The sequence below is a fragment of the Carassius gibelio genome, chromosome B19, assembly GCF_023724105.1.
Source record: "Carassius gibelio isolate Cgi1373 ecotype wild population from Czech Republic chromosome B19, carGib1.2-hapl.c, whole genome shotgun sequence".
NCBI lineage: Eukaryota > Metazoa > Chordata > Actinopteri > Cypriniformes > Cyprinidae > Carassius > Carassius gibelio.
Window position 1 is genome coordinate 35,341,583 of NC_068414.1, and position 27,106 is coordinate 35,368,688.

Sequence of the window (27,106 nt, forward strand, 5' to 3'; positions counted from 1 at the left end):
TGTGATTTTGGGCCTATATGGAGATGATGTCAATGAAACACAGCACACATGCTCACATTCAGTTTATATGTAAGTAGTTAAGTAGTAGTAGGTTTTCAGTGACTCATTCCAGTAGAGATGAAACTATGTTGCGTGACAATTTTTTTATGTCCTCACCTCTAAAGGAAAGTTTTCTCCATGTGTCATTGTGCTTTGAGATTGAACTGGAGGATGCCTGATCTTGTCTTGTTCGTTTAGCTAATGGATCACATGCACACATGACCCTGAGCTTTGGGAGGACAGGAACTGTACTCCTACAACGAGTCAATCGACTGCAACACTAACACGCATTAATGCAGGAACTCCACTAATCAATAGACACTTCACCTGCGCTCTGCATGTCGAGTCACAGCATGTAAACGAGGAGAGAAAAACATGACCCGTCTGATCCCGGGCCATCAGACACCTGCAGGGATTCCCAAAGAGGAAGTGATCCGGAGTCACTCCAAACCGCTTTTATACTGCACTGGCTTCATGTGTGAACCAGTTTGGCACATGCCAACATCATGAAAACAGCAGGAGCTCTGAGAAACACTGCATCGTTGGCCTAAAGCATGAACAGTAAAGCAGCAACATGAGAAAGTTGATATTAACATGCAAAGCTCTTTTAAAAGTATTTTCTTGTCATTAGACAGTGAATTTGGACTGCGTTGCCTCATGCAAATCTGATCACCCATGATTCATTTATTCTACAACCAAATGTGTCTGGCAATAAGATTAGGAGATTAGACGAACATTATTAGTACTTCACTAGTCATTGTGTGATTGAAGCACCTTTGTCTTAGGACTAATATGACTTTGCACTAGTAAATCGTCATTGCACTTCACATTTGATTTTAGGTTTAAGGTGTAAAACTTATGAAAACATGAATTTAGTGCAACAAAAAAAGTGAAAGATCAGCAAAGCTAATTGCACTGAGTTCTTGCTGCAAAACAGCATTTTATTTTATATAATAAAAAAAAGATTAGCAGATCTATACAGGTGAAGCTGGGGTTTATAAAGCACGGTGAAAACTGCTACAGCAAGCACTAGTCATATATTTGAATGTTGAGCAGCAAGTCTATTGGCTGGATACAGGAGATAACCAATCAGCTGTGGCATGTGATGATGATGTCATCAGGTCAGACTGACTTAGACCTATCGGACTGCACCATCTAGAGTTTCATACCAGAACCCCTTCTCTTTCTCTCAAATAATAACAGGCTCTGTGAGCAGAAAAGACTAGTTTGAAGAAAAAAGCTCTCTCTCTCTCTCTCTCTCTCTCTCTCTCTCTCTGTCTCTCTCTCTCTATATATATATATAACTGTGGAACATCTGTTTTGTTTCACGAAATAAATAAACTGTGATCAAATGACGACAGTCTCTATTCTTGGGTGAACTATCTCTTTAAGGGCCTCAAACATCAGTAACAGACAGTGAAACAGTCCTCTAACACGGACGGAGTGAGTGGACATGTAGCTTCAGGAGGAGGTGTGGGGAGTGAGAGAGAACGGAGATCAGTCTGTTCTCAGATTCATCTCACTCTTCAGGCTGATTTGAGGAGGTCAGGTCTGTTTTGTTGGGTCGTGATCTCACAGATTGTCCAGCTGTATCCTGGCCTGTGTATGTGGCTGTACTGACCTCTCTCTCTGTGTGTGTGTGTGTGTGTGTATGGTCTGGGTCAGCAGTGCGTGAATAACAGTGTTGGGGACTGAAACTGTCCCCTGCTCAGACCTGCACTTAACACTGAATTGATTTCAGACACCCCTTGCCGTCCTGGGAGGGTCCCGGCTTTACCGCTGGAGAACAACCCCAACACACACACACACACACATATACTGTAAAATCAAACTTCTGCATTAGACTGATCACCAGCACTGATTTAGAAGAACGAAACACTGGCTATGTTCAGCATACTAACAAGCATATAGTAAGCAAACTTTCTTTATGCATGAAAAACACTGGACAAAAGTGCAGTATACAACCAGAGAGCACTGCACAACTGTATCCCACAATACAATGCACCCTATGAAACCCTTTATTTCCAGTATGACAAATGAATCGGAATCTAATCAAATAAAATTTTAAGGAACAGTTCACCCAAAAATGTTCACATGTTAATTCTGTTATAATTTTTTCACCCTCATTTCATCCCAAACCCATCAGATTTTAGTTAAGCGTAAAAAAAAATGACCATATTTTTAATGAGACCAGAGAGTTAAAAGTCCTGATAACTGAAACATAGAAGCATTTTTAATTGAATTCATAGGAAGTCTTGCAAAGAAATATGAATGCTTTTTATGGTAAACAGATTTAATGCAGGGGTTTATTTGATTGTATCAATTGCGTTATTATGATAGAGTGCATCAAATATGATCTGTTCATATAAAGCAAACATATCTCTTCACAATCCAGTCATATGGATTCATTTTAGGATGCATTTGTGATCTTTCTGGATCTTCAAGGTTTTGGTTGTACCAAAGATGGACAGGTTTCATTAAAAATATTCTAATCTGTGTTTCAAAGATGAACGAACGTCTTATGGGTTTGGAAGGATTGCACTGTATCTTTAAGATAATTTGACCTAAGATTGAGTTAGAAATGCAAAAATCTGGGATGATCTCATTTGTTGAATTAAAAAATGCTAATTCGGAGGTCATGTGACAACAATACAGCATATGGCTTCTTGATGCATAATGGGCATGGATTCATATACTGTAGGTCTACTATTCACTGTACAGTTACTATCATGCCAATAATCCACTTGGAACGCAGCCACACTTTTACTTCAACAGTTCTGGGTCAGGATAGCGGGTCGGGGTTGTTGTTCGGTACCAGCGCCCCCTGTGGCTCTCCCCAGAGACACCAGCAGACACACAGAGCACTAAAGCTTCCAACACGACTGCAAACATGTTCCAGTGAAGTGTGTGTGTGTGTGTGTGTGTGTACAGGGAGCGCGTTGTCCGTAGCCGGTGGGCTGGAAAGTCGCGGTGGATGAAATCAATGCACTGGCACTTTGAGGAGCGTTCGACAGATTTAAGATGTCCCTGTAGGGTCCAAGAAAAACATCATCCCTCCATCCCTCCAGAGCCCAAGGGAAAGAGGGATGCTATCTCTCCATCACCCCGGGGAACAAATGCAACACACTTGATAACCTCCATCCTAGATAGCCCACTCGACACACACACACACACACACATGTTTGTTCATTGGCTTTCATTGTTTTAACACTGCAATAATGATATATTGCTCCAAACCATTCTGCATTTTAGAGCTACTTATCAGACAAATGAATGTAAACTAATTATTTTAGTGTATACTATTTCATTATGTTAGAAGAAAGATTAGCACAGCTATGTGGGGAATCTTTTGCACGGGACAACAATAACATTGACCAATCAGAATCAAGTATTCCAAAGCACCACAAATAATACAAGTACATCTGAAAGTTTAGCTTTCTGTCTAATTATTGCACTTTTCTTAATGGTTTTAGTCACCGGTTATATCGTTATATGAAATAATACACATACACTGTGGAAAGGATTGGAGTCGGTGTGATTTTTAAAAAATGTTTTTAAAAATAAGTCTCTTCATTTATTTGATCAAAAGTAAAAAAAAATATTACAATTGTTAAGAACTATTGATATTTCAAATAACTATTTTTTTTATGAATATAATGTAAAATGTCATTTATTTCTGCATTTTCAGCATCATTACTTGTGCTGCACAATATTTTTGTGGAAACCGTGATACATTTTATTTTTCAAGATTCACAGATGAATAGATATTTCAAAAGAACAGCATTTATTTGAAATAGACATCCTAAAATGTAAAATGTCTTTACTGTCACTTTTGATACATATAATGCATATTTGATAAATAAAAGCAATATTGTCTTTAAATAAACAAATGCTAGTGTATTTTTAATATGCTAAAATATACTTCGCGGATCATGCCAGCTGTGATCAAATGCCTTTTGGAGCAGATGGTGGCTCCTCTAGAGCTGAACTGTTGACCCTGTTGGCCTCAGTTATGACAGACCTACAGGAAACCCAGAGGATGCATTGGTTCAGACTGATCTGTGGGAGTTCATCGGTCTTAGTTTAGTTAGCAGGAGAGTATAATCTCCTGAGCGTTGGAGGTGTGATGTCTCTGTGCAGGCCACTTAACCACAGCTTGCTCTAGAGATGGACTAAACCTGAGGTATAGGTCAATATGTGTCTTAAAATGTTTCTCATTTGAGGGTCTTGATGAAAGTTATTAATTTTATCAAGTAGAAGTACACAGTGTATATTTCCACACCAGGGCCAGTGTTTGTGACACAGAGCAGCACATTAATTTATAATGGGGTTAGTCTCCATGGAGTAACCTGAGGTTAAGTGTCTTGATAACAGACACAATGGTGATAATTCATAGGTCAGTCCTTGTGGGAATCGAACCAGCAACCTTCCAGATACCAGCTCTGAGTCCTGACCACAACACTAAACCACACAACACCACAAACCCTCTGGAAATCACTTCAGACGGATAAAAACAGCTCCTTCAGCACCAGGACAGCTGGTGTCTCTGGAGCACAGAGCTGGATAAAACAACCTGGAATTAATCCAAGCTCAAAACTATTAAACGCTCCCAGAGAAATGCTGTTTAAAGGGTTAGATCGCCACTTTCTCATCCTCATGTTGTTCCCAAACTATCCTCCAAGATTTACTTTCCTCACAGAAACACAAAAGGAGCTGTTGTACTCCATTCAACGAATAAACTAAATATAAAGGGTCTATGAAGCTCCTTAGAAAAGACAAAGAAAAAGCACTGTGACTTTATCGTATTTTGATGGGGCACTTTTGACACCATCCAATGTTCTGTTGCAGAAGAAATCAATAAAAATGATGGTCTGGTATTCCTTAAAGACTCGGTTTTTACCGCAGGCTGATGGTGTTTGTACCTAACGGTTGGACACGTGAATGTCTGAAGCCTCTGGCACTGAAGCGTTTAGACTCCATTGCATTTCATCGTGATGTCTGGCAACTCGCATCCAGACAAAATTCAGACAGCAGCTCTGTATGACACATAAATAATAGCCAAAAACAATGCTTTTCAGAGCAACGCAACAATAGCAGAGCTTGTTGACAATAAAAGGTGTTATTCTACAAGCTTGGCACTGAAAGAAATGCAGGCATTTAGGAGAATACTGAAGTTCATGCATTTAGGAGAATATCCAAATTTGTGCATTAAGGGAAATATCGAAGTGCATGCATTTAGAAGAATAATGAAAGATACTTGTAATACATGTATTTTATTTATAATGGTGGTAGCAGCCCAAAACGCAATTTTCTGGGTGCCAGATGGGTTTAATACAGTATATATATTCCTGGGAATTAAACCGGCATTTGCAAACTATTATAAGAATGATAGGAATCAAAGCAAAAGATTCCAAAGTGGATCTGATAACTTTCGTGCTGCAGTAGAAGCATCACATCTGTGCATCAAAGGTGTGCTCAGGTAAAGCAACCCACACACACACACCTCTGGTACTCAGAGTGTGTTAAAGGATCTGAACAGAACTACAATCGAGGTGTAATTCACTGGTGAGAGTGTCTGTGCTATCCGTCTTCGGTGGTGTGATTTGCCTTTTGGGAAAATAACTATTTGAAGACTGAACCCCCTGCACGGTGAGAAAGCCACATCTGACATCTTACAGTGCACAGAGCGATGTGCTGTCATATTTAGACAGACTTATGTCTATCTGTGTATGAGCACGTTTCTGTCTGATACAGCTGTTAGAAACACACTGAGAAAACTTGACCAAATCTGAATATATCAGATGAGCCTTCAAACCACATGACAAGCAGCCATCAGATCATTAGAGAGGGACTGAGAGTAAAGCAATCTGTTAATGAATGGATGAGCTTCATGAAGCCTTAAAGATGAACATGTGTTTATGCTCTAAGCAGATGTTTCATACCAAATTGACAATAAAAAGCACCATCACGTTATGTGTAAATTACCATGACAGGGGGCAGAGAAATACACAGCATGTGCTCAGATAGGCCTCAAATGACAAGAGGAATTAAAAAATAAATGCAAAAAAATAACATGCAATATTTGCAAAAGCATTGAACTATAAATCAAGCTGCTGCTAAACTAATATTACATCAGAGAGACTGCACAGACACACAGCTGTTCATATTGTGAAGTTATGCATCACTTTGATGATGAAGTTGCAATGCAATAAACTGAATTTAAGAAACCATACCTAAATATATATCTAAAGTATTATGCATTTATATCTTATTCAAAATACAGTGCCTGGTACAATGAATGTAAAACCTTGTGTAAAATGGTGTAAAATATCCCTCCACTTACAACTGCACTGCATGTAATCATAATGGTTCATACTAGTTGTTAGTAAATATGCTGATTCTGAGGACTCAGATGAGGAGTATAACCAAAATACCCACATCTAGTTTGATCTAACCCAGTCAGTTGTCTGATTCTGTGATCATTTAGTGAAGAATCATATATAACTGAATCATCGTCAGAGCATATATTTACACCTAAAGTTCCTAAGGAGCACAGAGTATTTATAGCGCAAGATCAGAGCTGATGAAGGTCCCAGAGCTGGCCCATCACGAGCAGGTGTCCTAACACTCATGCTATAAACAGCTTTTGATTGATATGAACATTAGAAACTGGGTTTTGACGGATGGATTCCTGGGATCACGTGACAGACGGAGGACAAGGCCTATGCTCGCTCCGAATAACAGAAGCTGTCTCAATCCTTCCTCTTTATTGAAGCGTTGAGTTTTTCCTCAGTTTTCAGTCTTTTGCTGCTATCTAGTGGTGTTTATGGGTAATTGATTTGGATCAACACATTTCTCACAAACTAGATCAGATAGGAAAGAAAGTGTCCCGCTTAAATCGAAGTCCCCATAAAATCATAGCAAAGCATAAAAACTTGAGTTTTTTTCGCCCTTACTTAAACAGCCTTCGGAAGCACTGTGGTACTGTGATGGCAGTATACCATGGTAAGTTACTCCAACAGGCCAATATAGCATGGTATTACTGTACTGATATATTATTTATGGTAGGCCTATAACATGCTGTTTCAACGAATGTCATGGCATGCAATATTACGATACATTTATAAGTAGCCTAATAGAAAACATACTTACATAAGGTCGCTGTCGCCTTCATAATCTTGGGGAGAAAGTGCTTTAACTGACGACACGCGAATAAAGCCGTTATATTTTTTTTCCCGCTCATCAGGCATTTTAAATGATTCGGCAGGGAAACTTTATAACGTAAAATATAAAAAAATAAGGATTAAATTACTAACATTAAAATAGGTTAATTATCATATGTAGGCTACCTTACGATATTGATTTGGTCTGTTAGTATTCCAAATCCCGAATAAAGTTTGAAGCTCAATTTGGATGTCCTCACGTGATCACATGTCTGCAGTGATTGGATGATCCAAACCCTATACTAAAAGTGCATTTATATGTATGCTGCTGATAGTTTACTAATTAAACACTTTGTACACTTTGAAGTATAGTCTCAGTAAACTACAAGTTTAGTAGTTTTATACTGCAAATAAGTTTTCATTGAGTGAACTTTACAACATACTTTAAATTTAAATATACTAATATGTCCCTATTTAGGTTTTAATGTGTATATATTTTGTTACATTAATATCTGAACATACAAAACATTCAAAGAAAGAACAGGTATCTGCTTCTAATCAAAAACATTTTATTCTAGCTTCATGCATTTTTTAAACACTTTAATGTGGGTAAGTTTGATAAAAAAATAAGATAAAAATAAAAAAGCTGAAAAAAGACTATGAATTTGATTCAGAATGATAATCAAGACGTGTAGTCGATCAACACCACAAAACTCGAATGTAATCATTACCTCTTCATCGGTAGACTTTTCATTCCATGACGTTACAGTTTTGATGCTGTTTCATGTCAGATGATCGTGTTGCATGTGTTTTCTTCTTTTTCTTCTTCACTTGTGTTTTTTTTGGAAATTCTGTGCAGAAGATGTTTTCTAGCGCCCTCTGTCGTATAATAATGAAAAAATTGATTCCAGGAATAGCTCAAATATATTTAGACTTTTTGTAAGTATAAGTCAGGTATACTTTAATGTCATTTTAAGTATATTTCTGAGAAGTACATAAAGCCCATTCCTGAGAAGTACATAAAAAGTAAACTAAAAGCATACTTTCCTATTTTTTTGTTTAAAAGAAGCATACTAATAGCACATTTGAATAAACTTCTTTTTCGTAAGGGTTAGCAAGCTAACACATTCACACTTGTATACAGTGAGCATTGATTAGGTCTATCATTGTTTACATACTACGTGTGTCTCTGAACAATGTTATTTTGTTGTAAGACACATCAAAAAGAGGATTTCATTACTCTTAAAATTATAGATATTGATTGTTGATCAACACTGCATAGGAATCGTCAACCATAGATGAGATTTTCAGATGTACAGCTGTTGAAATAAGTCGATGCTAGGACATACAGTTACATATTAAGTGTGACTTGTGTGATACATTAGAGAAGTATTACAGTATTTACAAATACTCAAAATATCACCTGAAAGCTTATTTAGGTTTAAAGTACCAGTGGTGTGAGCAGAAACAAGCTCTAATTAAATTTGACAAAGGCATTAGACTGGATTACATTGATTTATCAGTGTAACTGTCCACAGGGACTGTGCAGATGGACAGATCATTAATATTTCAGATGATCTGATGTGAAGAAACACTCAGTTACTATGAATAACCAGCAGGTGGCGCTGCAATAGAGCCAGTGTATGCTAGGATGGATAAAATAGTCACTCAAACACACATCAAACACACACACTGTGTTTGTCTGTAATGTTTATTAACATTCCTCATTTTGTTGTAAAGTTAAAATAGACAGACTGGTATTCAAGAAGAAACCATATACAAAACTTGTTTTTTATTTGATCACATTGCAAAAACTCAAGTGTGTCTCACTGCAATACACGCAATGCTCTCTCACTCACTCATACTCTATATGCAATGTCAGAAATCCTATTTTACAATCACATGATGAAACCTATCCTATCACTCCACTGTTCCATAAACATATTAAATCTAAGCTTTATTAATCATAATCATACATCACAAAAGAGAGTGTACTCTAAACGTGACACTTGGATAAAGAGGTTTTAATTTTCATTCATGAATAAAAATAATCCCCTTAAATGATGTAAATTATATCATTGAAGTCTATTCCAGTTATTTCTTAACACAAGCATTTTAAAATAAAGCATTCAGATCATAAAGATATTTTTTTTTTATTGTAAAACATGTTAAATTGTGCAAACCATCTTATCAGACCTGAGGACATGTTTCTGTGAATCAGAGCAGCACAGAGTAAAATTAAAATGATTATTATTATTTTTTTTTTTAAAATCTCTGAACATGAAACAGAAATGCTCTCAAAATAATTTCATGAAAAAAAATTCTAAAAATATTGTGCTTGTAAAGAATCTTTGATTCTCTGTTCGGACAAGTAAAACAAAAAAAAAAAAACACATTTAAAAGCATTTTTATAAAAACTTCATTACTTACACCTGCACATTTAAAGGATTACAAATTTAAAGGATGCCATGGTTTGTCATTTGGAAAGTCGTTTACAGGATTCATCTGGGGGAAAAGACAGAGAAAAATATTTTAAATCACAATAAAAATTATTTTCATCAATTTTGAATGAAATCTTTTTTTTTTTTTTTTTTTTTATTGGCTTAATGTTTTTTAACTGGAGCTGGACTGTGCCAGATTCAGTTTTTTATTTTTAAGGAAGTTCACCCAAAATTAGCTGAAAATTGCACTCGAGCAAGTGTTATTATGGATCATGAACTCATATTTTAGCCAAGAAGCAATGCCTGGATGTTTTAGACTCTCATTCTGACGGCACCCATTCACTGCAGAGCATCCATTGGTGAGACACTGATGCAATGCTACATTTCTCCAAATCTGATGAAGAAACAAACTCATCCTTATCTTGGATGGCCTGAGTGTGAGTAAACTTTCAACTAATGTTCATTTTTGGGTGAACTATCCCTTTAAGAGAAGTGCATGCAAAAACAATGATAAAGTCAAAATATGAGCTTTATGTTTATTTAGTAAAGCACACGTGCATAGACAAACTTGTGTTCTCCAAGCTCTCTAATACTACAGATCACACACACACACACACAACATCTACGTCTACATGCAGTCATTCAGCAGAATTAAAGATGCATTTAAAAAACACATCACAGTTATTTCTTCATCGAGGGGAATCAACCTCATTTAACTTGTGCACTTTCAGTGTCAGTGTAGCTTATGCTTCACTTCCTGTTTGACTTCATCAGAAATGAAAGTTATTAACAGAATTCTAAATCTGTCACTTCTTTGTCACAGAATGGCCAAAGAGTTTATTAATGTTTCTTTTAATAAAGAATATAAGGTTTGTTGGTTTTGCTCATATGCTGATGATGTAGTTTAAAGCCACTGACCCACTTTGAGGAACCGAGCCCTTCCTGCGCTCTCATTCACACCGCTGCGAGAGACAAGCGCCGCGCTCTCCTCGTCCTCGTCCTCCTCCGGTCCCTCGGCGTCCTGCTCGTCGTGAGGAGAGGAAGGGAGCGATGCTAGCGCACAGTCTTCTGAAGGATACTCACACACTCTCTCCAGCTCAGCCTCGTCGAAACACACCTTCACCTACACCAGAGCGGTCAGGAAACACATTACTGCACAGTCTGGGCAAGCCAAGTGCTCATGCTAAAAAAAAAGAGTTCGAAAAGACTAAAACTTTTATTTATTTTGTTTTCCACAGAAGAAAGTCTTTCGGGTTTGGAACAGCATGAAGGTTTGGCTGAACTAATGTGTAAATGCATACACTGATAAAAATTGATGCAACTGATGCAAATTTTAAACAAAAATGATTGTAGTATGTTTGACAAGAAAATGGAACTACTTCACATTTATTTCAAAGTAAACCTTGCACCATTTCTCTCTCTCTCTCGCTGAAAATTCAACCAGTTGAACAACACAAGGATAGACATAAATCTGCTCTTTTAATTCCTTCAAATAAATAATAGAAAATTGTCTAAATTATTCTTGAACTGATTTAAGTATTTAAAGGGAGAAGGTTACATTAAAACATGTATTTTAACATTAGATGTTACATTTTATAGATGTGTTCTAGTATACACAGCTTTGCAATTACAATGCATTTACATCAGAAGTAGCTGTAATTAATTAAATTACAGGGAAATTAAAAGTAATCCCTTACTTTTTCAAGGGCAAAGAAATTAAATTACAGTAATAATTATAAAGCAATGCGTTCCACCCAAACCTGGCACTAAGACATTTCAAAGAGTTTCTTCAAATGTGTAACTGTTCGAGCAGGACAGACATCATTAAAAGGTTAAACCACAGCTCCCTAAACGTATCTAAAATCAAAGCAGAAAATCTTCAATTCATAAGGTCATGACATTAAATGTTGCATGTATTGCAGAAAAAAATATATATATTATCTTGTTTTTCAGTGCAACTATTGAAACTTCCACAAGACAAGGTACATTTACTTGAAATGCGCAATGGAGATTTGATGTCTTCTGAGAAACAAGTCAAAATTAAGAGAGATTATGCTTAAAACAAGAACAAATATCTGCCAATGAGGTCAGAAAAATACACCTGTTTTCTCCTCGAAAAGGTCATTTTTCGAACCTCACTGGTAGATATTTGTTGTTGTTTTAATTAAACTCACTTAATTTTGATCAGTTTCTTTGTGCCCCTTCCATTTTCTTTAATTGGTCTTTAGAAATCAGGGATTTAGAGTCCATAAATGTTGTTAGGGATTTATCAGTTTATAGCCGTTTAACAACTGTTTATATCCAAAGGAACTTATACTGCAAAGGTGACATTTAACACTTTTTACAGCTGGTCAGAAGCGCTTAAATTCATTTGCACAAAAATTATGAATAGATTTATTTGATTAACTCTTAACTTGGTTGTATATCCAATAATCAATACATAGCATACTTGAAATCAGCTGCCATTAACCCTTTGAAGGTATTGTATATTATTCGAACAAGGCATCCAAATGATCAACACAATCAAAACTTTGCTGCTAAACCTGTTGCACACAATCTACTACATGTCTTTCATGGTAGAATAAAACAATTAAACACTAGCATTTGTAAACATTCAATTTTTTTTTACTTATTTCTTATGTCAGGTGTTTTTTTAGGGTTAATGCTGATAGTTCATAGCAGTGAACCCTCAAACATGCTGTACGATAAAACAGAAATAACACAGTGGACATGCAGCTATACAGAAAGAAGAGCAGCACTATAATGGCTTAAGGTTCAACAGAGGAAAGTGTAGCGTCACCCCCTCCGACAGATTAAAAGCTGGTGAAGAGTCTGACGTCAATCGCTCTGCAGGGGGCAAGCGGTAATACTGCCACACTACATACTATTTCTGTTTTACGAAGTGTGGAAACAGTACAAAACACAGGTGATCTTCTAGATGCAACAGAACGTTTAGCACACAGCCAGAGAAGTGTGTAAAATACTGATCCTCAAAGTCAATCTAAACAACAGGCCGAGTGAGCCCAGTCACAGATCAGAAAACTGCCTCCAAACACAGTCAACAAGCGTGAACTGTAAGGAGAGTGAATGTTAGATGTGGTCAGAGTGTAAACAGGGGTAATGACTCTTGGAGCCAACACACTTTCACACATTCGCTGTTAAATGTAGCGCATGTACACGTGATACTGTCCATCATACAGCATATAACTGATAACCCTAGGTTGCTCTTGGTTTTTTGCATTATCTTCTGTATGTGCTACAGGAAGTGACACAGCTCAGAGGAGGAAGTAGCCAGAGTTGTCAAAAGACTACTTTAAAGAACCCCAAATGTTGCAGCTATAAAAAACACATATAGCTTTTTTAAAAAAGAAAAAAAGAATACATATATTAGGCTCATCACCTTCCACCATGTCTACAGTTTAGCTTTTCATGCTATGCTCTGCTTTTAATGCCTTGTTTTTGTCACTCTAATTTGAATATATATATATATATATATATATATATATATATATATATAATATTTACACTACTATAAAAACATTTGGAATAATTAGTTTTTTTAGGTTTCCTAAAGAAGCGTAATTTTTTACTCTTTAATCTAAAATATTTACTCGCAGTATCCCTGATATTTTACATAAATATTAAAATATTTACCAAATTATTCACAGTTCTGTGATACTGGTTAGTCAGTTGTGAGGTAAACACATTTTTTTTTTAGTACGTGATTTAAAATTATATATATATATATATATATGTATAAGAAATACAAATATGTATATATATAAATATTATATATATATATGATTTAATAATTTAAATTCCATTAATTTTTAAAAACTTTTTTTTTATAAAACTATTAACATTTCATCAACTATGTATTTCCCCTACAAATCCCAGTTTAAGGAAGAAACACTTTGCCAGATATTATACTATAGTTCATTGCCATAAATGCCATAAATAAGTTTACGTATTCTAATTTCTTACATGCAGTTGTAGCTGATTTCACAAATTCACTTAACATAACTATTTCATTTATAAAACTGAATGCTTTCTCCACTATCATAGAAGCTTGTGGTCTTCTGTCTCAAGCGTCCGATTTCATTGTCATCTTCCCTTCATGTACATTTGACTCCAGTTCCTGGCAGAAGTTAGTGTATGTGGTTACACTGATCGCCACAATGCAAACATACTGCTCTATTAACTCCCTGTGAAAACCCAGCTAAATTAAAAGGTCATCCTTCTGTTCCGAGTAGAATGCTGCCAAATTCTCTCGTTCCCTCTTTCTGCTCTGCTGAGTTCTTTTGTGCTTGCTGTGTCCCACTTACTACAATGAGCTGTGTTTGATGAGAACAAGCAGTGCCATTAAACCTCATATCGGAAGACAGGAGCAGGACCGTATATCTCTCTGAGTAGTTGTTGATGGGTGAGATGCAGAGGTTTCCAGAAGTGAAAGTTTCCAGCATTGTGTGTTAGTATTTCTTTTGAGCTCTAGGGAGGAACTTCAAAGATATTGAGAGGAAGCCAAGCATTCAGTAGTATATCATGTGTATCAGCCTCCCTGACATATCCTGCAATCAGATGCCATTATAAATGACTTGTGGTCTCTATGTACTGTAATTCCCCCATAGTGTAACCGAAGAATAAAAATAAGACATGACTGGAAGTAATGATGATGTACAGTTCAGTAAGTCAGATGTCCATTAAGCAAACCCTGTGGTTAGGGATTAGTAAAGGATTTGTGAAACTGATAGTTCAAGAGTTTGTCTTTTGTAACAATCAGACTGCATTGGTCAAGGTTAGGTTTGTTTTGCGTGAAAACAGTATATACAGTGCAACACAATAGCATGTTTCTTCATGCGTGTAGAGATGTTGAGTATAAAGTGTTCTGTAAACATCCTAACATTGTTATTCTTATTCTTCTTTAGACTTACAGCTACATAATGCTTTGCCTTGGGTCATTCTTGACTAACAGACATCGAGGTCAGGCAGGACAGTGTCAGGGTGAAAGGTACTGAAGAAGGCATGACTGCAATAGATTAACCCCAATCTATTCATAGACATGCATTCTACTTTGAAGTCAGGTATTTAGTGTAATGGTCTTTTTTGGTTGATAGATTTTAAAGGTAGGAGTAATAATATTTTTATGACTTGGTTTGTTTGTTAATTACTCAATGAATGTTTTGTACACAATGCACAATGAATCGGGTGTTTCCGAAAATAATTTTCCAGTTTTTCTTTTTTTCATGAGGGTTTAGATGTTAACTCACACAGGGACTATCTTCACCTGTGGACTGTTATGGCGTGAGAGATAAGCCTAATCCAGGCTTAACGCTGAGCAACTGCTTTGGCCACAATCAAAGACGACAGAGATATTCTGGCATGACTATTGAGAGATCACACTTTGATTCGCTCTTAGGAATCTACTCTAAGTGTAATCGTCTCTTTCTTGAAATAATAATAAAAAAAAACTCACTAAACCATAACCACACATCTAAAACATTGCAAAATGCTAGCATATCCCATTATAGCATGCTCCGATGTATTGGCCTAATACTAAATACAAAAACCCACTCACCGCTTTCGGTGTCCCTTTGCTTTTCACCAAGCATGACCGTTCAAGGTTCTGGTAGCCTCCAATCACCTCAATCTCTTCTGCTTTGGGATACCGTTTCTTGCCTGGCTCCTTGGTGCTGTTGGGAGCAGGGGTGGTTATATGGCCTTGGGGGGCTGCTTTGGGCACTGCAGGGGTGACTGTTGGGATGTCACCAGACAAGGCTGCCCCCGCAGGTCTTCTAGGGGTGATTGTGATGGTCGTTCCTCTCTTACCTGGTCCACCTGAGGCACTCCTAATGGAGAAGAGAGGTGGAGATGGAGAAGAAGAGGGGGATGCGGTGCATGGAGAGGATGACGATTGAGAGTTTTGTTCTGGAGGTTTCTGAGAGTTTTCTGCTGATTCGGTGTTCCGGGCGTTGACTGTGAATGACCTGACTTGCTGGGGTTTAGGGGGTTGGCTTTGGACTTTCTGTTGGGCTTGTGGAAATCTGGGACTTGTAGATGTTTGGGATTTCTGCGTCTCTCTTAGTATGTCTGGTTTCTTCTGGCCTTCAGCTACCCTAATTTCTGGTTCTACAAGCGGACAGCTCTCCATGGTTGGCTGTGCCTTTTTGTCGTTGTTGGTACCACATCCTGCTTCCTGTTGTCTCAGCTGTAATCGTTCCACCTGCCGCTGTACCATCTGAGCACCTGTCGACGCCATCATCTCGTTTTTGTGACTATCCCTTCCATGATTCCACAGCTTAGCAGTTTCTGGCAAGATGTCTGGTGACGGTGATTGTCTGATGGGGTTGTACATACCCTGAGCTCCGCTGTGTGAGGGCATATCAGCTTTCCTTTCGCTGATAAACACAGTCCTAGACCCCACAGTCTTTAGGTTATAGATCCGGCTCATGGCGTCCAATGAGTCTGAAAGTGGAGGGGAGGGAGAAAGAGAGGGAGGAAGGTACCCTTCCTCTAACGACTCTTCCTCTCTTTCCTCTTCTCTTTTGTTAAACTCCTGTGATTTCCAAGCGATGCACGTCCCTCGCTCCTCTACATTCCTCTCTGCTTCCCTCGGGCAGATATTGCTCTCTGATACATCTCTTGAGAGCTCCCCAACTTCTCTTTCTGTCGAAGCTGACTGCAAGAGTGACAGAGAAACAGGAACAGGAAGCTGAGGGCTTGCCTTTGTCATGTTAACGTCCTGTGTGACGTCAAACAGTCTGAGAGTCTGTAATGTGGTTTCTTCCTGTTGTCTCGAAGTTCCCACTGCTTCTCTGCTGCCCTCTTCTTTGTCATCATCTCGTCTTTCCTTCTCTTGCTGGCGAATTCTCTCTCTCAGAGACTCCACTCGGGTCAGAGGTCGCACAGCCTTCCAGCTCCCTCTCCTCTCCACTTGTCCTCCATCTTGTTTATCCCCAGCAGGGTGACTTGCCCTCCTTCTTTCTGCTGATATATCGACTCCATAAAATACAGTCCTGGGAATGGTAATTCTCTCTTGTGTGCAGAGTTTGCTTTGGTTCAGTGTAACAGTTTGTTGTTGGGGTTCTGAGGTAAAATGTTTTTCCTCAGTTGCTTGTTTTGGAAAGCTTTGATACTGTCGATGCTCTTTTTGATCCTGGTTACCCATTTCATCAGATGGACTTTCCATGTCTCCATGTGAAAACTCACACCCTGCCCTCTTGAGTTCTCTGTCTGATTGGACTTTTACTATTTCACAGACTAGATCTTCTGTGTGTTGGGTAAGGACCGTTTGTTCAACATAGGCTGTAGTTGGGCAACTAGAGTCCGCAGAGGGAGTGTTGACACATTGGTGCTGAATTTCTGCAGGGAAATCTATAATACTGTCATCCAAGATTGGGATATATATGCCATGGGGTTGTTTCAAAACTGCAACGGTTATTTCATCCATATTACATCTCTCTTCAGATTCTTGTGTGGCTTTGGTTTGGAATTCTATGGGTCTCTGTCTTACCGTCGTCTCTCTCTCCACTTGGCTCTTATCTCTGTGTATCTCTTTATCTATAATTATCTCTCTCTCATTCTCCTCTCTCACTTTCTTAATCTTTCGTTCTGAGCTGCTTTCTCTCCCATCATGTTTGATAGGGACTCGTTGTGCAAACACAACTTCATCAGGCATTTTGACAGAGGCCAAAGTGAAGCCTTCTCCATCTACACTAGACATCCATTCCTCTGTCTCTCCATGAACAGAGTCGTTCCTCTTATTTTCAACCCTTCTTTCTTTTTGTCTCTTTTCATGAATCACTTCATCAGGTTTGGGTCGTCCCCATCGCCTGGTGACCTTTGGTTCACTTCCTGATTGGTCGGTGACCCTGGTTTTGACCCTGCGTTCAGAATACGACCTCTCCACCTTCTTAAAATCTGTCTTTTCCTCACAATCTCTAGTCTCCTGTTGGCAAACCACACGGTCAGAAAAGCTAAAGGAGCGTTTGGGAAGTCCCCTGAATGTCGGACTTGTGTCCATTTCTTCAGTACTCTGGTCCTCCTGCACAAACGGGTCTCCTGTGCTGTATCTGGCCTGGTTTTTGCCTGTTTGGTTGAAGCACTCAATGCTCTTGGAGCGCGTTGGAGGTTTTGGGTGTTCACCGAACCTACTAAGCAGCTGACTGACCCGACCACTACACTCTAGAGTCCTGTGGTTCAGGACTCTCTCTGCTTTTTGCATGACTGTCCTCGACGTCATTCGCATAGAGGACCATATCCCCTCTTTCTCTAAATGCTCGCTCCCTCTCTCTGGGATCCCTATTGTCTCTGTTTCCCTTCTCCCGTCCGTAATGGGAGGTTTGATGATTAATACTTCAGAGGCCGTAATTTCCGTCACGCTCCCTCCACCAGCAAGAAACTCCCTCAAATCCATCCTCATCCTTTTCTGTTCCTCCTCAGCCTCGTTTTCTCTCTTATCCAGTTTTTGCTTACCTTTTTTGTCTTTCTCAATAATGATAATATTGTTTGCCTGGATGGTGCGAAGACCTACGACTGAAGAAAACAGGGATGTACTACTCTCTGCCTCACTGCTTTCTCCCCCAATGCTTCTGTCTCGCTCTCTTTCCTCACTTTTATGTCCCATCTTCTCGACCCACATCTCTACATCACGTCCTCTCCAAATCTCCTTCTCCGTTTCCTCATTTCTTTCTCTCCTTCTATTATTGGCAGACTTTTTATATTCATTTTCTCCATCTTTATTCACCACCTTCCCTCTGTTATCTCTCCTAAAGCTGTTCTCAGAACGAATGAAGGGGTTCTGTTGGATGGGGCTGATGGTTTCTTTGGATATCTGTTTATGCACTTTATACCCAGTTTGATCATTCTGGAGGTGAAGTGTGAATTTACGCTCCACCTGCTCCGTGATAATCTCCTCAGTAATACCCAATATATCTGGAGTTTGCTGTCCTCCATCTCTCTCTTTCTCCCTCTCTCTTTCCTCATCCTGCTTTGCCCTCCTTCTCTGGATGATCCCTCGCTTCCAAGCCGGCATGCTGGCCAGCCGCTCCTCTTCTTCCCTCTCCTGTCTCTCTCTCTCCTCCTCCTCTCTTCGCTTTCGCTCCAGTAGCAGCTGTTTCCATTCCGGTAAAGCAGAGAGAGACATGACCACAGAGTACCTGCTGAAACTGTGCTATTTTACTAATCAGAAATTTTGCCGAAATGCAGTTTTATCCAATGACATCCAGGAATCCTGTCAAAACAAAATGATGCATACATTAGCTGTTGTATTTTTTTATGTGGTAAGTCTGCAGTTAACAGTGCAACACTGCTGTCAGAATAAACACTGATGCTCTTACAGGTATATCTAAAACGGATATGTACACATTGTCAGATAAACTGTCTTATATCAGCAATATCCAGCGAAATGCAAGTCTCCCTGAAGTTAAAATGGGTAAACATGTTTTAATTCAAGCATCAAGATATTAGCTTTAAAATAAATCTTAATGGAAAAGAGAATGTATATTTACGGTACACTGACTGATCACTTTTTGATGTGTGTGCAAAATTTAGCTTTTTGTTTCAGGTCATTGGGTTTTCAAATTAATTTTTAAAGCACACATTTACGTGCAATTTCTTGTATTGCATTACATACGCAAATGCGTATCAATGGCAATTTTTTTACATTCCATTTATATGCAGAAACTTTGGCGTGCATAGGATACGTGCGTGTTATAATTGCGTATAATACGTGCAAATAATAGGCATTTTTTGCGTGCATTAGGATTCTTGAATGGTGATTTGTTGAATAAAATAATTTTCTAGAAAAGAAAAAAAACATTCAAAGTTTTCTATATTTTGACACTGATCTACTTGAAACACAAGAATCAATATATAATGCTTTAAATAATTGTTTATACTTACCTTATTGCTTCAGATTGTGTGGTCTGGCTGAATTCCTGATTCAACTGAATAAAGTTTTCCTCGTTTCCACGCGCTCGACGTTCATCTTTCCATTAGTTGAACCACAAAAAGATGCATCACCAGTCCAGATAATCCCTTCAATCCTCGCAAAAGCGAAGCAGCAACCTTCTTTCTAACACGTTCCGATTAAGAAACCTCCAGTTAATTCATATTTCTGTGATTCCTTGAATTTAAGACTATATCGGTCTCGTGAACCGGAGCAGCAGTGTAGTAAATATCACCGGCTTTAGAGGCGCAGGACTGTAATCCCATAATTACATTAAACTCCAGCAGGAGAATCACAGGCACACACACACAAACTAATGCCTAAGAAAAGACGTTTAACTAAAAGCGCCGTCTGCTGCCCTCCACCTCCCCCTCATCTGAGTCCCTCCTCCCGGAGCCGTTAACGGGAGAGTGACGTCACGCGAGGTGACGGATGCACGGAAATTAAACGTCAACTCTTAGATAACATAACTGCTCAGTTGCAGTCCAAACATGCATGCATTAATTGGTGTCTTTATAAGATATTATATAAATATCACACACAAACGTTAAAACAATAAATAAATGCAAAACAAACTCTCCTTTCACTGTATGCATAAAAGTTGACATAAATTAATCTCATAATAGACCTATTTTGTTGTCTATCCGATTTCCTAGAAATATACTTTTAATTTCTTATTATAATAAACGACCAAAAACATAATTTCTTGCAGCATTTTATTTATTCCGCATTATTTAGCAAATTTGATAACCTTATAAAACACACATTATGGTACAGAAAAAAGCCATAATCAAGTCAATAAACAAAGTTTATTAACGGTTTTTAGCTCTAACAAACAACAGTGCATTTTTTCATACTTCTACAAAAGTAATTTCAAGTTTATTGACCATATAAAAATACATTCTGTACCAAATTCTGAGGTCTTTATGTAAACACGCTTCAAGCATTGAACATTTCCATAAAATAAAGGCATGTTTTGCAGTAGTATGACACTTAATCATGAAAAACACAGGAGCTCGGTAAATAACACAGCATTGACCCCATCACCTCTTAGTTGTGCGATGCTAAAGTATTTGCAAAAATAAATGTGTTATATAAAAACATGCATTAAGATGCAAAACTCTGGTTGTACAAAAAGATACAAATGACCAAAAAAAAAACTTCATCCAATCTGTCTTTGTTTTCCCCCCAAGTAAATTGGCTATCTATATAACTATTCATTTGTAAATGCTAATTTTTGAAAGTTATAGTAAACACTGCAGATAGAAAAAAAATTAACATAAAGGATGAAGACTTCAAATACTGGCAGATTTTGGAGTGGCATACTGTCATATTGCTCAAAAATACACAATAAACATATTAATTTCCGAGATAAGTGGCCAACACTTGCTGAATTAAACATTTAATTGAAGATTTGAAGCTTTTGTGAATCATTTGTTTTGAACCAGCAAATACCAAACTGCTAAAGTCTCGATTTCACGGTTTCAAAACATTTCAGATGAGCTATGGTTTTTACCTGATCTCAGATCAATATTATACATGTTTTATTATATAGAGAGATATTTGATGTGTTAACTGCATTCAGACTGTAGTTTGCAACTGGTTTATAAAAGGGGTTTATGTATATTTGGCCGTAGTTAGCGTTCACACAAGTTGTTTTGAGCGCTCTGGGGGACAAAAAGGTTAATCATTTTGCAAAGCAATTGGTTCAAATGATTCAAAAAGCTTTGTTTTACCATATAAAATGCATAGTAATGATAAGAAATGCAATATTCTGCATTTATTATCACATTTTGCATTCTGAAGTTGATGCATGCAAATAATGTTTCAAGTACTTTAAAAAAAATATATATATTTTGGACAGATTATAGTGTGTATTATGCAGTATTCTAGTATTTCATCCCAAACATAGCTTTAATTGTAATGCTGCCTTCAAGTCACATCAGTATGACCATATGTCACCCAAAGTCAGAAAGTGGCAGGACAATTAAAGCATCAAGGTGCAAGCTATTTAATTTTTATTCTAATTAGTTTTAACTGTTAACAGCACAATTTAGTTTGTGTGCATTTTGTTGACTGTTGAAGAACTACAATATAGTTGGTTTTGAGATGCTTGTGCAACAAAACTACATTTCCCATCATTCTCTGCTGCTCAGTTACTCACTACATCTGCATCACTTGCTGTTCGTTCGGTTGCACTAGTGATAAATCTTTTTGAGTGAACAGAAATATTAAAATGATTTTCTAAGTGACAACGGTGAAGGCAGCATTACACTATTATTTGACCATAACTGTCCTTCAGTCGGTCTTATTGGTGCTGGGGCTCTGATCGCTGCCCTCCAGTGGTGCGGAGAAGAGCTGCAGTTTGCTGCGGAGCTGGCGGCGCAGGTAGCTGCAGTCCTGGGTGTCCAGCGAGTGAGCGAGGATCAGGTAAACGGACAGGTACACGGCCAGCAGGAGCCGGTCCAGCGGGAACGTGGGGAGGAGCCAGAGCACCGTGAGCAGCTCCACACAGACGGGATGCCTGAGGTGAGCGTAGAGCCGCTGCGCTCGTTCAGACTTCAGCAGGAGAGGGTCGCCCAGACCCAGACACTCATAATACACCTGACAAACACACGACAGATCAGCACTAAGTGCAATATGATTTATGAAGTGTGAAATATGCAATTTGGTGCATATGCATGCTCCTCAAAAGATCGTGAGGATCGGATTTGAGACTCTAAACATGAGTGATGGAGAATCAAGTGAAGCTGAGCTGCTTCAGTCCAGTAAGAAATCATCTGGGGATATTACTGACGTTACTCTGACCTTTACTTGATCACAATCAGGAAAGAATTTAAAACAAGAAGCAGCAGCTGAAACTGTATGTTTGTGCAGTTACACTAAAATAGCTTTCACTGGATTAAAATGACAGAATGCATGTAGTAGATGGTATGCAACAGGTTTAACTTTAGAAATGTGCATATCAAAATATAGCTTTTGTTGTTCTGAATTCTTATTGTAGATGCAGATGTACCTGTTTGATGCCCAGTAGTTCGGGATAATCGAAGATGAGCAGGATACTGCAGATGATGGCCCAGCACAGGAAGTGTAAGATGAAACAGATGAGCGGGAACCAGATATCCCAGGGTGCAGTGCGCACTGACCACAGGCAGGGGGCGCTGGTGACCGGCTGCCAGTACTGCATCAACATCTACACAGAACACACTTGAACTTATAGTGTCACATATCACTGCTACATTTGTGTTATTAAATTAACTGCCTAGTTATTTATTTACAAATGGTTTACAGGTTATTTTTTTAGGAAAGGGGTTTCAAGAGTGCTGGGAGGATATGAGGAAAAGTTAAAGAAAAATAAATAAATAAATAAAATAAAAAAGTATTTTATTGTTGCATGCGGTCACACACTAGTTTTTAAGAAAATCAGGCAGTTTGCATCCAATATATATATATATATATATATATATATATATATATATATAAACGTAGATATACCTGCAGTGCTGCGGCGGTGGTGAAGCAGTACACGGATCTGGATAAAACCCCAAACACTTTCTGACAGACCTGCTTCACCGGAGTCCAGGCCAGCAGACTGTGCTGGACACTGAAGAGGACCAGAAGGAAAACATCCACAGCTACCGCCTTCAGCACCACCACATCCCGCAGAGCCACGGACCAGGGCACAGAGTCTGAGAAACACAGACAAAACAGAATAAAAACTTTCCGCCCAACGTGGGGCTCGAACCCACGACCCTGAGATTAAGAGTCTCATGCTCTACCGACTGAGCTAGCCGGGCTGTACATTTACACGCAGTAATTTACAGACTTTCCAGCATATTTAAACAGCTTGACAAATAAAATCGTAAAATAAAATTTACAAATACTTAAATAGGTGAATTGCATTTAAAATGAACATTAAAACAAGAAAAGGCTGCTCTGAATCGAAGTTACCGCGAAAGTAAAAACTTTGAACAGACTTACTAGTTATTACAAAGCAAATGTAAGTCAATTAAACAAAGACTATTCCTTAATATATTTATGTGCACATGGGTTCAGAAACCGCATATTAATATTTAGGCATAACCTCTTTATTATTAAACTTTCAAAGTTTGTGTGTAGTTCGAGGCGCGCTCCCTTACCTCGACACAGAGGCGCGGCCCCGCTCAGGTTGTGATAGATGGCACGAAACGACACGAAGCGAACGAAGTCTGCACCGGTCACGAACACGGACACGAAGGTAATTAAAGCAGAAACGCAGAGAAAACAGTCGCGAAAAGTCACCGACGCCATGATAATATTTATATCTCCAACGGACAAACACGGAACTTCCGGAAGGAGCGGCTGCAGTAACGCGCCAAAACCAGCAGTGGGCGGAAATGGTCATGATTTTCATATGTGTGCCTGTTTTATCTATCTATCTATCTATCTATCTATCTATCTATCTATCTATCTATCTATCTATCTATCTATCTATCTATCTATCTATCTATCTATCTATCTATCTATCTATCTATCTATCTATCTATCTATCTATCTATCTGAGCAACATTCTTCTATAATGCCAGTAGCATGAGCAACATTTTTCTATAATGCCAGTAATAGTCGGTTTATTTTCGCTTCATTTTGTGGTTTTAGTTGCATGATCTTAATGCAGTCAATCAGGAAATCATGTTCGCTCATTGCACGACACTGAAACCATTTATTCTTGTTCTGAAACTGTGACAACGGATCTGATATCACTGAACATAAACAGTTCTGCCAGAAAATGTATTGTAATATGTACATGACATTCTTACTTTGTTTACTCCTCTCGAGAAAGATACATATATAACTTACACAGGCAATACAAAGTAGCCTATAAATGTAGAAAATATAGTAACGAAAGTAAAAATAGAAATAACTTAAAAAACGAAAGTGATGAAAGAGAAAGAAAAGGAAAAGAGAATCCGTATGCTAATTAGAAAACAAATGCACAAACACGTGATTTCTCAGATTTACGGATGTTTATTTATCATAATTCTCAATAAACACATTTAACATTGAAGACATTTTAATTAAATCAAGTGTTATATGCCATAAAACAGATGCCATTTACAGGTTCTCTTAAACTTAGCTTATACAGACATAATAATGCTTCTAGATGAACATAATAATGTACAATAAAGCATGTTTGCTGCATAAAACTAGCTAATTTAACTTTTGATTCGTTGATCAGAGTTTTTTTTTATCCTTCAGTAGACAGAGTTTGCAGAAATAGCTTTTTTTTATTGCTGTTATATTGTAGTTAAGCTGGTGTGTGTCTCTGTGCATACTTTTAAAGAAGTTAGTACATTTTCTTTATAGACATAATGTGGTTTTATGGTCCCATTATTTGTGAATGTTGTTGTTCCATGGCCACAGGGAATTATGCCATAGTACATTCAGATTACATGAACATACATTCATATTAGGGATGGGCATTTTGGGAAATTTCTCATTTCGATCATAGATAGGTTTCAAAAACGATTAATCGATTAATCGGGGGTGGGGCTTAATGCGGGGGGCGGGGCATGGCCATAATGTATATAATGAAGAAATCTGAAGATTGTTATGAAAATGAAAAAAATTTAAAATTAAAATACAAATCTGACATGAAAATCCGTCTATGAAAACATGAACACATGATAAGGACAGGTTAGATTATGATTATGATCAAGCAATGTTATTAATAAAGGAGCAAGAAATATCTGCCTGAGGTGAAGAGTGTACTAATAAATGGAAGCTAATTCTATGACACATTCTATGATAAATCAGATAACTGAGATACATATCAGACGTAACATTACAACTTGTATTAGCACAAAAGGATGCTAAGTTATGCGTTAGACCGAGAGAGATATAGAGAGAGCGCGCGCGAGCTCCCGCTGATGCGTTTTCATTCGTGCTGAAAGAAGGACAGATTTTACTATAGATTCCTATAAAGTTCTCATTATAAATGTATGGCAGATTTGTGCTATATTTTCATCTACGTTATTAAATGTAATGGGTGTAATTACGTTTTATTTTTAAGTTAAGTTTTATTTTCCATGAACCACCTGCGCGTTTTCGAAGCCATATGAATTGCATTATGCCCACAAATATGACGGGAAAAAAGCTCGGCTGCATTATTATAACATCAATAATAACAATAATAATAGAAAAATAAAACATTTAAGAGCAATATCATTATCGGGCATTGCTTATGTGAGCATGAAACGAATTTCAGCATAATTGTTCATGTTAATTAATCAGATTTAGAATAACTCTTGCAACTTTTATCTGAAAAAAAATTCATCCAATGCAGATGTGAACTTGATCGAAAGTGTAACTCGGATTGCGCTTTACAAACACGAAAGTACAATAAATTAAAATTAGTGTCACTATCGTTATTTTTTTATGTATTCTAATATTTAATTAATATTTTGTATTCAATTTGCACATTCTGGTCAACCAAAATATTATTTAACAGCATGGAAATCACTGATTATTGCTAAATAATTGAATAAGATTTAAAATATAGATAAAAACTATGACAAACAAATAATTTTGATTTCGTCATCTCTATGAATATGTTTAATGTAATTAGGCTACAAATATATCCAGTGCATTTTTATTTTATAAAGACCATTTCATTATTTGTCTGTGATTTAAAAATTAACCCACAAAGATACTTTTTCTTTTTTTTTTCTTTTTTTGCTACTTTATTCAACTGCATTTTTTAACAAAACATTGTCTTCCAGTATAACTTTAGCAGAATATTTTGATCATGCGGTGAAACGTAGTTTTTAAAAGATAAAGAAAAAAGTTCACCAAGTTTAACCAAACAACTATTATAAGGTATAAAACAGAGACCAAATAGCCTAGATAATTTAACTATGGCTAAAGCTCAAAACTAAAATAATAATAGCTATTATTTTAAAAAATGGATATTATATTTGCCACGACCGGTGAAACATGCAAAATTCAAAAAGATAAGTCGGTCTACGTGCTCAGATGAGAGCCGAGTGCGCAGCCTGTTCACATTTAGAGGAATAAATTCGCTCTGCTGGAACAGATGCTGCAGGAACAGCCAGGTACCACTGGACAAGTAAACATTCTCTGTCCCTGAAACTAATGGGCAGCTACTCTTTCACCACCATTTTAGCGAATAGCTTTGTCGTCTTCTCGGTTCTGCCTGCTGCGTTGCATTTAGGTCTTACGGCAAGTGATTCAATGCTCGTCTGAGAATGTTCAATGCTGAGTTGCCGCTCTGTTATCGCCATATTTTATGTACATATTTTAGATGATAGCGTTTTTGTTGTAGATTTGTGTGACAGCTTGGCGCTACACAGCTTACCCTGAACTGTATTTTCATCGTTCTTCTCAAAGGGAAACCAGCCATCACTATGTGACTGAGGCCATGATTATCTGTCTTCTTACGTCTTTTGAGGCATCAAGTGGGAAGCTAACCAATCAGAGATCAGGGCGCCGCCCAACGTGCTGCCATAACCAATCAAAAA

At 37.7% G+C, this 27,106-nt stretch overlaps 2 protein-coding genes and 1 non-coding gene across 3 annotated transcripts; all 3 read right to left on the reverse strand.

Annotated features, from left to right (window-relative positions):
• Window positions 1-8,893: 8,893 nt before the first annotated feature.
• On the reverse strand, window positions 8,894-19,960 carry LOC127978663 (trichohyalin-like). The gene is made up of 4 exons (XM_052583472.1): window positions 19,544-19,960; window positions 15,219-18,872; window positions 10,562-10,766; window positions 8,894-9,707 (listed from the first exon to the last, which is right to left on the reverse strand). Exons 2-4 carry the CDS (start codon window positions 18,783-18,785, stop codon window positions 9,679-9,681), a joined length of 3,801 nt encoding a protein of 1,266 aa, XP_052439432.1. The 5' UTR covers window positions 18,786-18,872; window positions 19,544-19,960; the 3' UTR covers window positions 8,894-9,678.
• A 331-nt stretch (window positions 19,961-20,291) lies between these two features.
• On the reverse strand, window positions 20,292-23,931 carry nrm (nurim). Its single transcript, XM_052583546.1, has 4 exons — window positions 23,729-23,931; window positions 23,085-23,278; window positions 22,606-22,782; window positions 20,292-22,193 (listed from the first exon to the last, which is right to left on the reverse strand). Exons 1-4 carry the CDS (start codon window positions 23,877-23,879, stop codon window positions 21,888-21,890), a joined length of 828 nt encoding a protein of 275 aa, XP_052439506.1. The 5' UTR covers window positions 23,880-23,931; the 3' UTR covers window positions 20,292-21,887.
• trnak-cuu (transfer RNA lysine (anticodon CUU)) lies at window positions 23,314-23,386 on the reverse strand. Its single transcript has one exon. It is a non-coding gene; the product is annotated as a tRNA-Lys (tRNA).
• Window positions 23,932-27,106: the final 3,175 nt, after the last annotated feature.

What these genes read in the sequence shown, in the direction of transcription:
- nrm (XM_052583546.1), bottom strand. Translation starts at nt 23,879, where the DNA reads ATGGCGTCGGTGACTTTTCGCGACTGTTTTCTCTGCGTTTCTGCTTTA. An exon ending in GGCCGCGCCTCTGTGTCGAG is followed by an intron (nt 23,279 to 23,728) that starts GTAAGGGAGCGC and finishes TGTGTTTCTCAG; the next exon opens with ACTCTGTGCCCTGGTCCGTG. An exon ending in AACTACTGGGCATCAAACAG is followed by an intron (nt 22,194 to 22,605) that starts GTACATCTGCAT and finishes TGTGTTTGTCAG; the next exon opens with GTGTATTATGAGTGTCTGGG.
- LOC127978663 (XM_052583472.1), bottom strand. Translation starts at nt 18,785, where the DNA reads ATGTCTCTCTCTGCTTTACCGGAATGGAAACAGCTGCTACTGGAGCGA. An exon ending in GCAAAGGGACACCGAAAGCG is followed by an intron (nt 10,767 to 15,218) that starts GTGAGTGGGTTT and finishes GCTCTGGTGTAG; the next exon opens with GTGAAGGTGTGTTTCGACGA. An exon ending in GGCTCGGTTCCTCAAAGTGG is followed by an intron (nt 9,708 to 10,561) that starts GTCAGTGGCTTT and finishes CTTTTCCCCCAG; the next exon opens with ATGAATCCTGTAAACGACTT.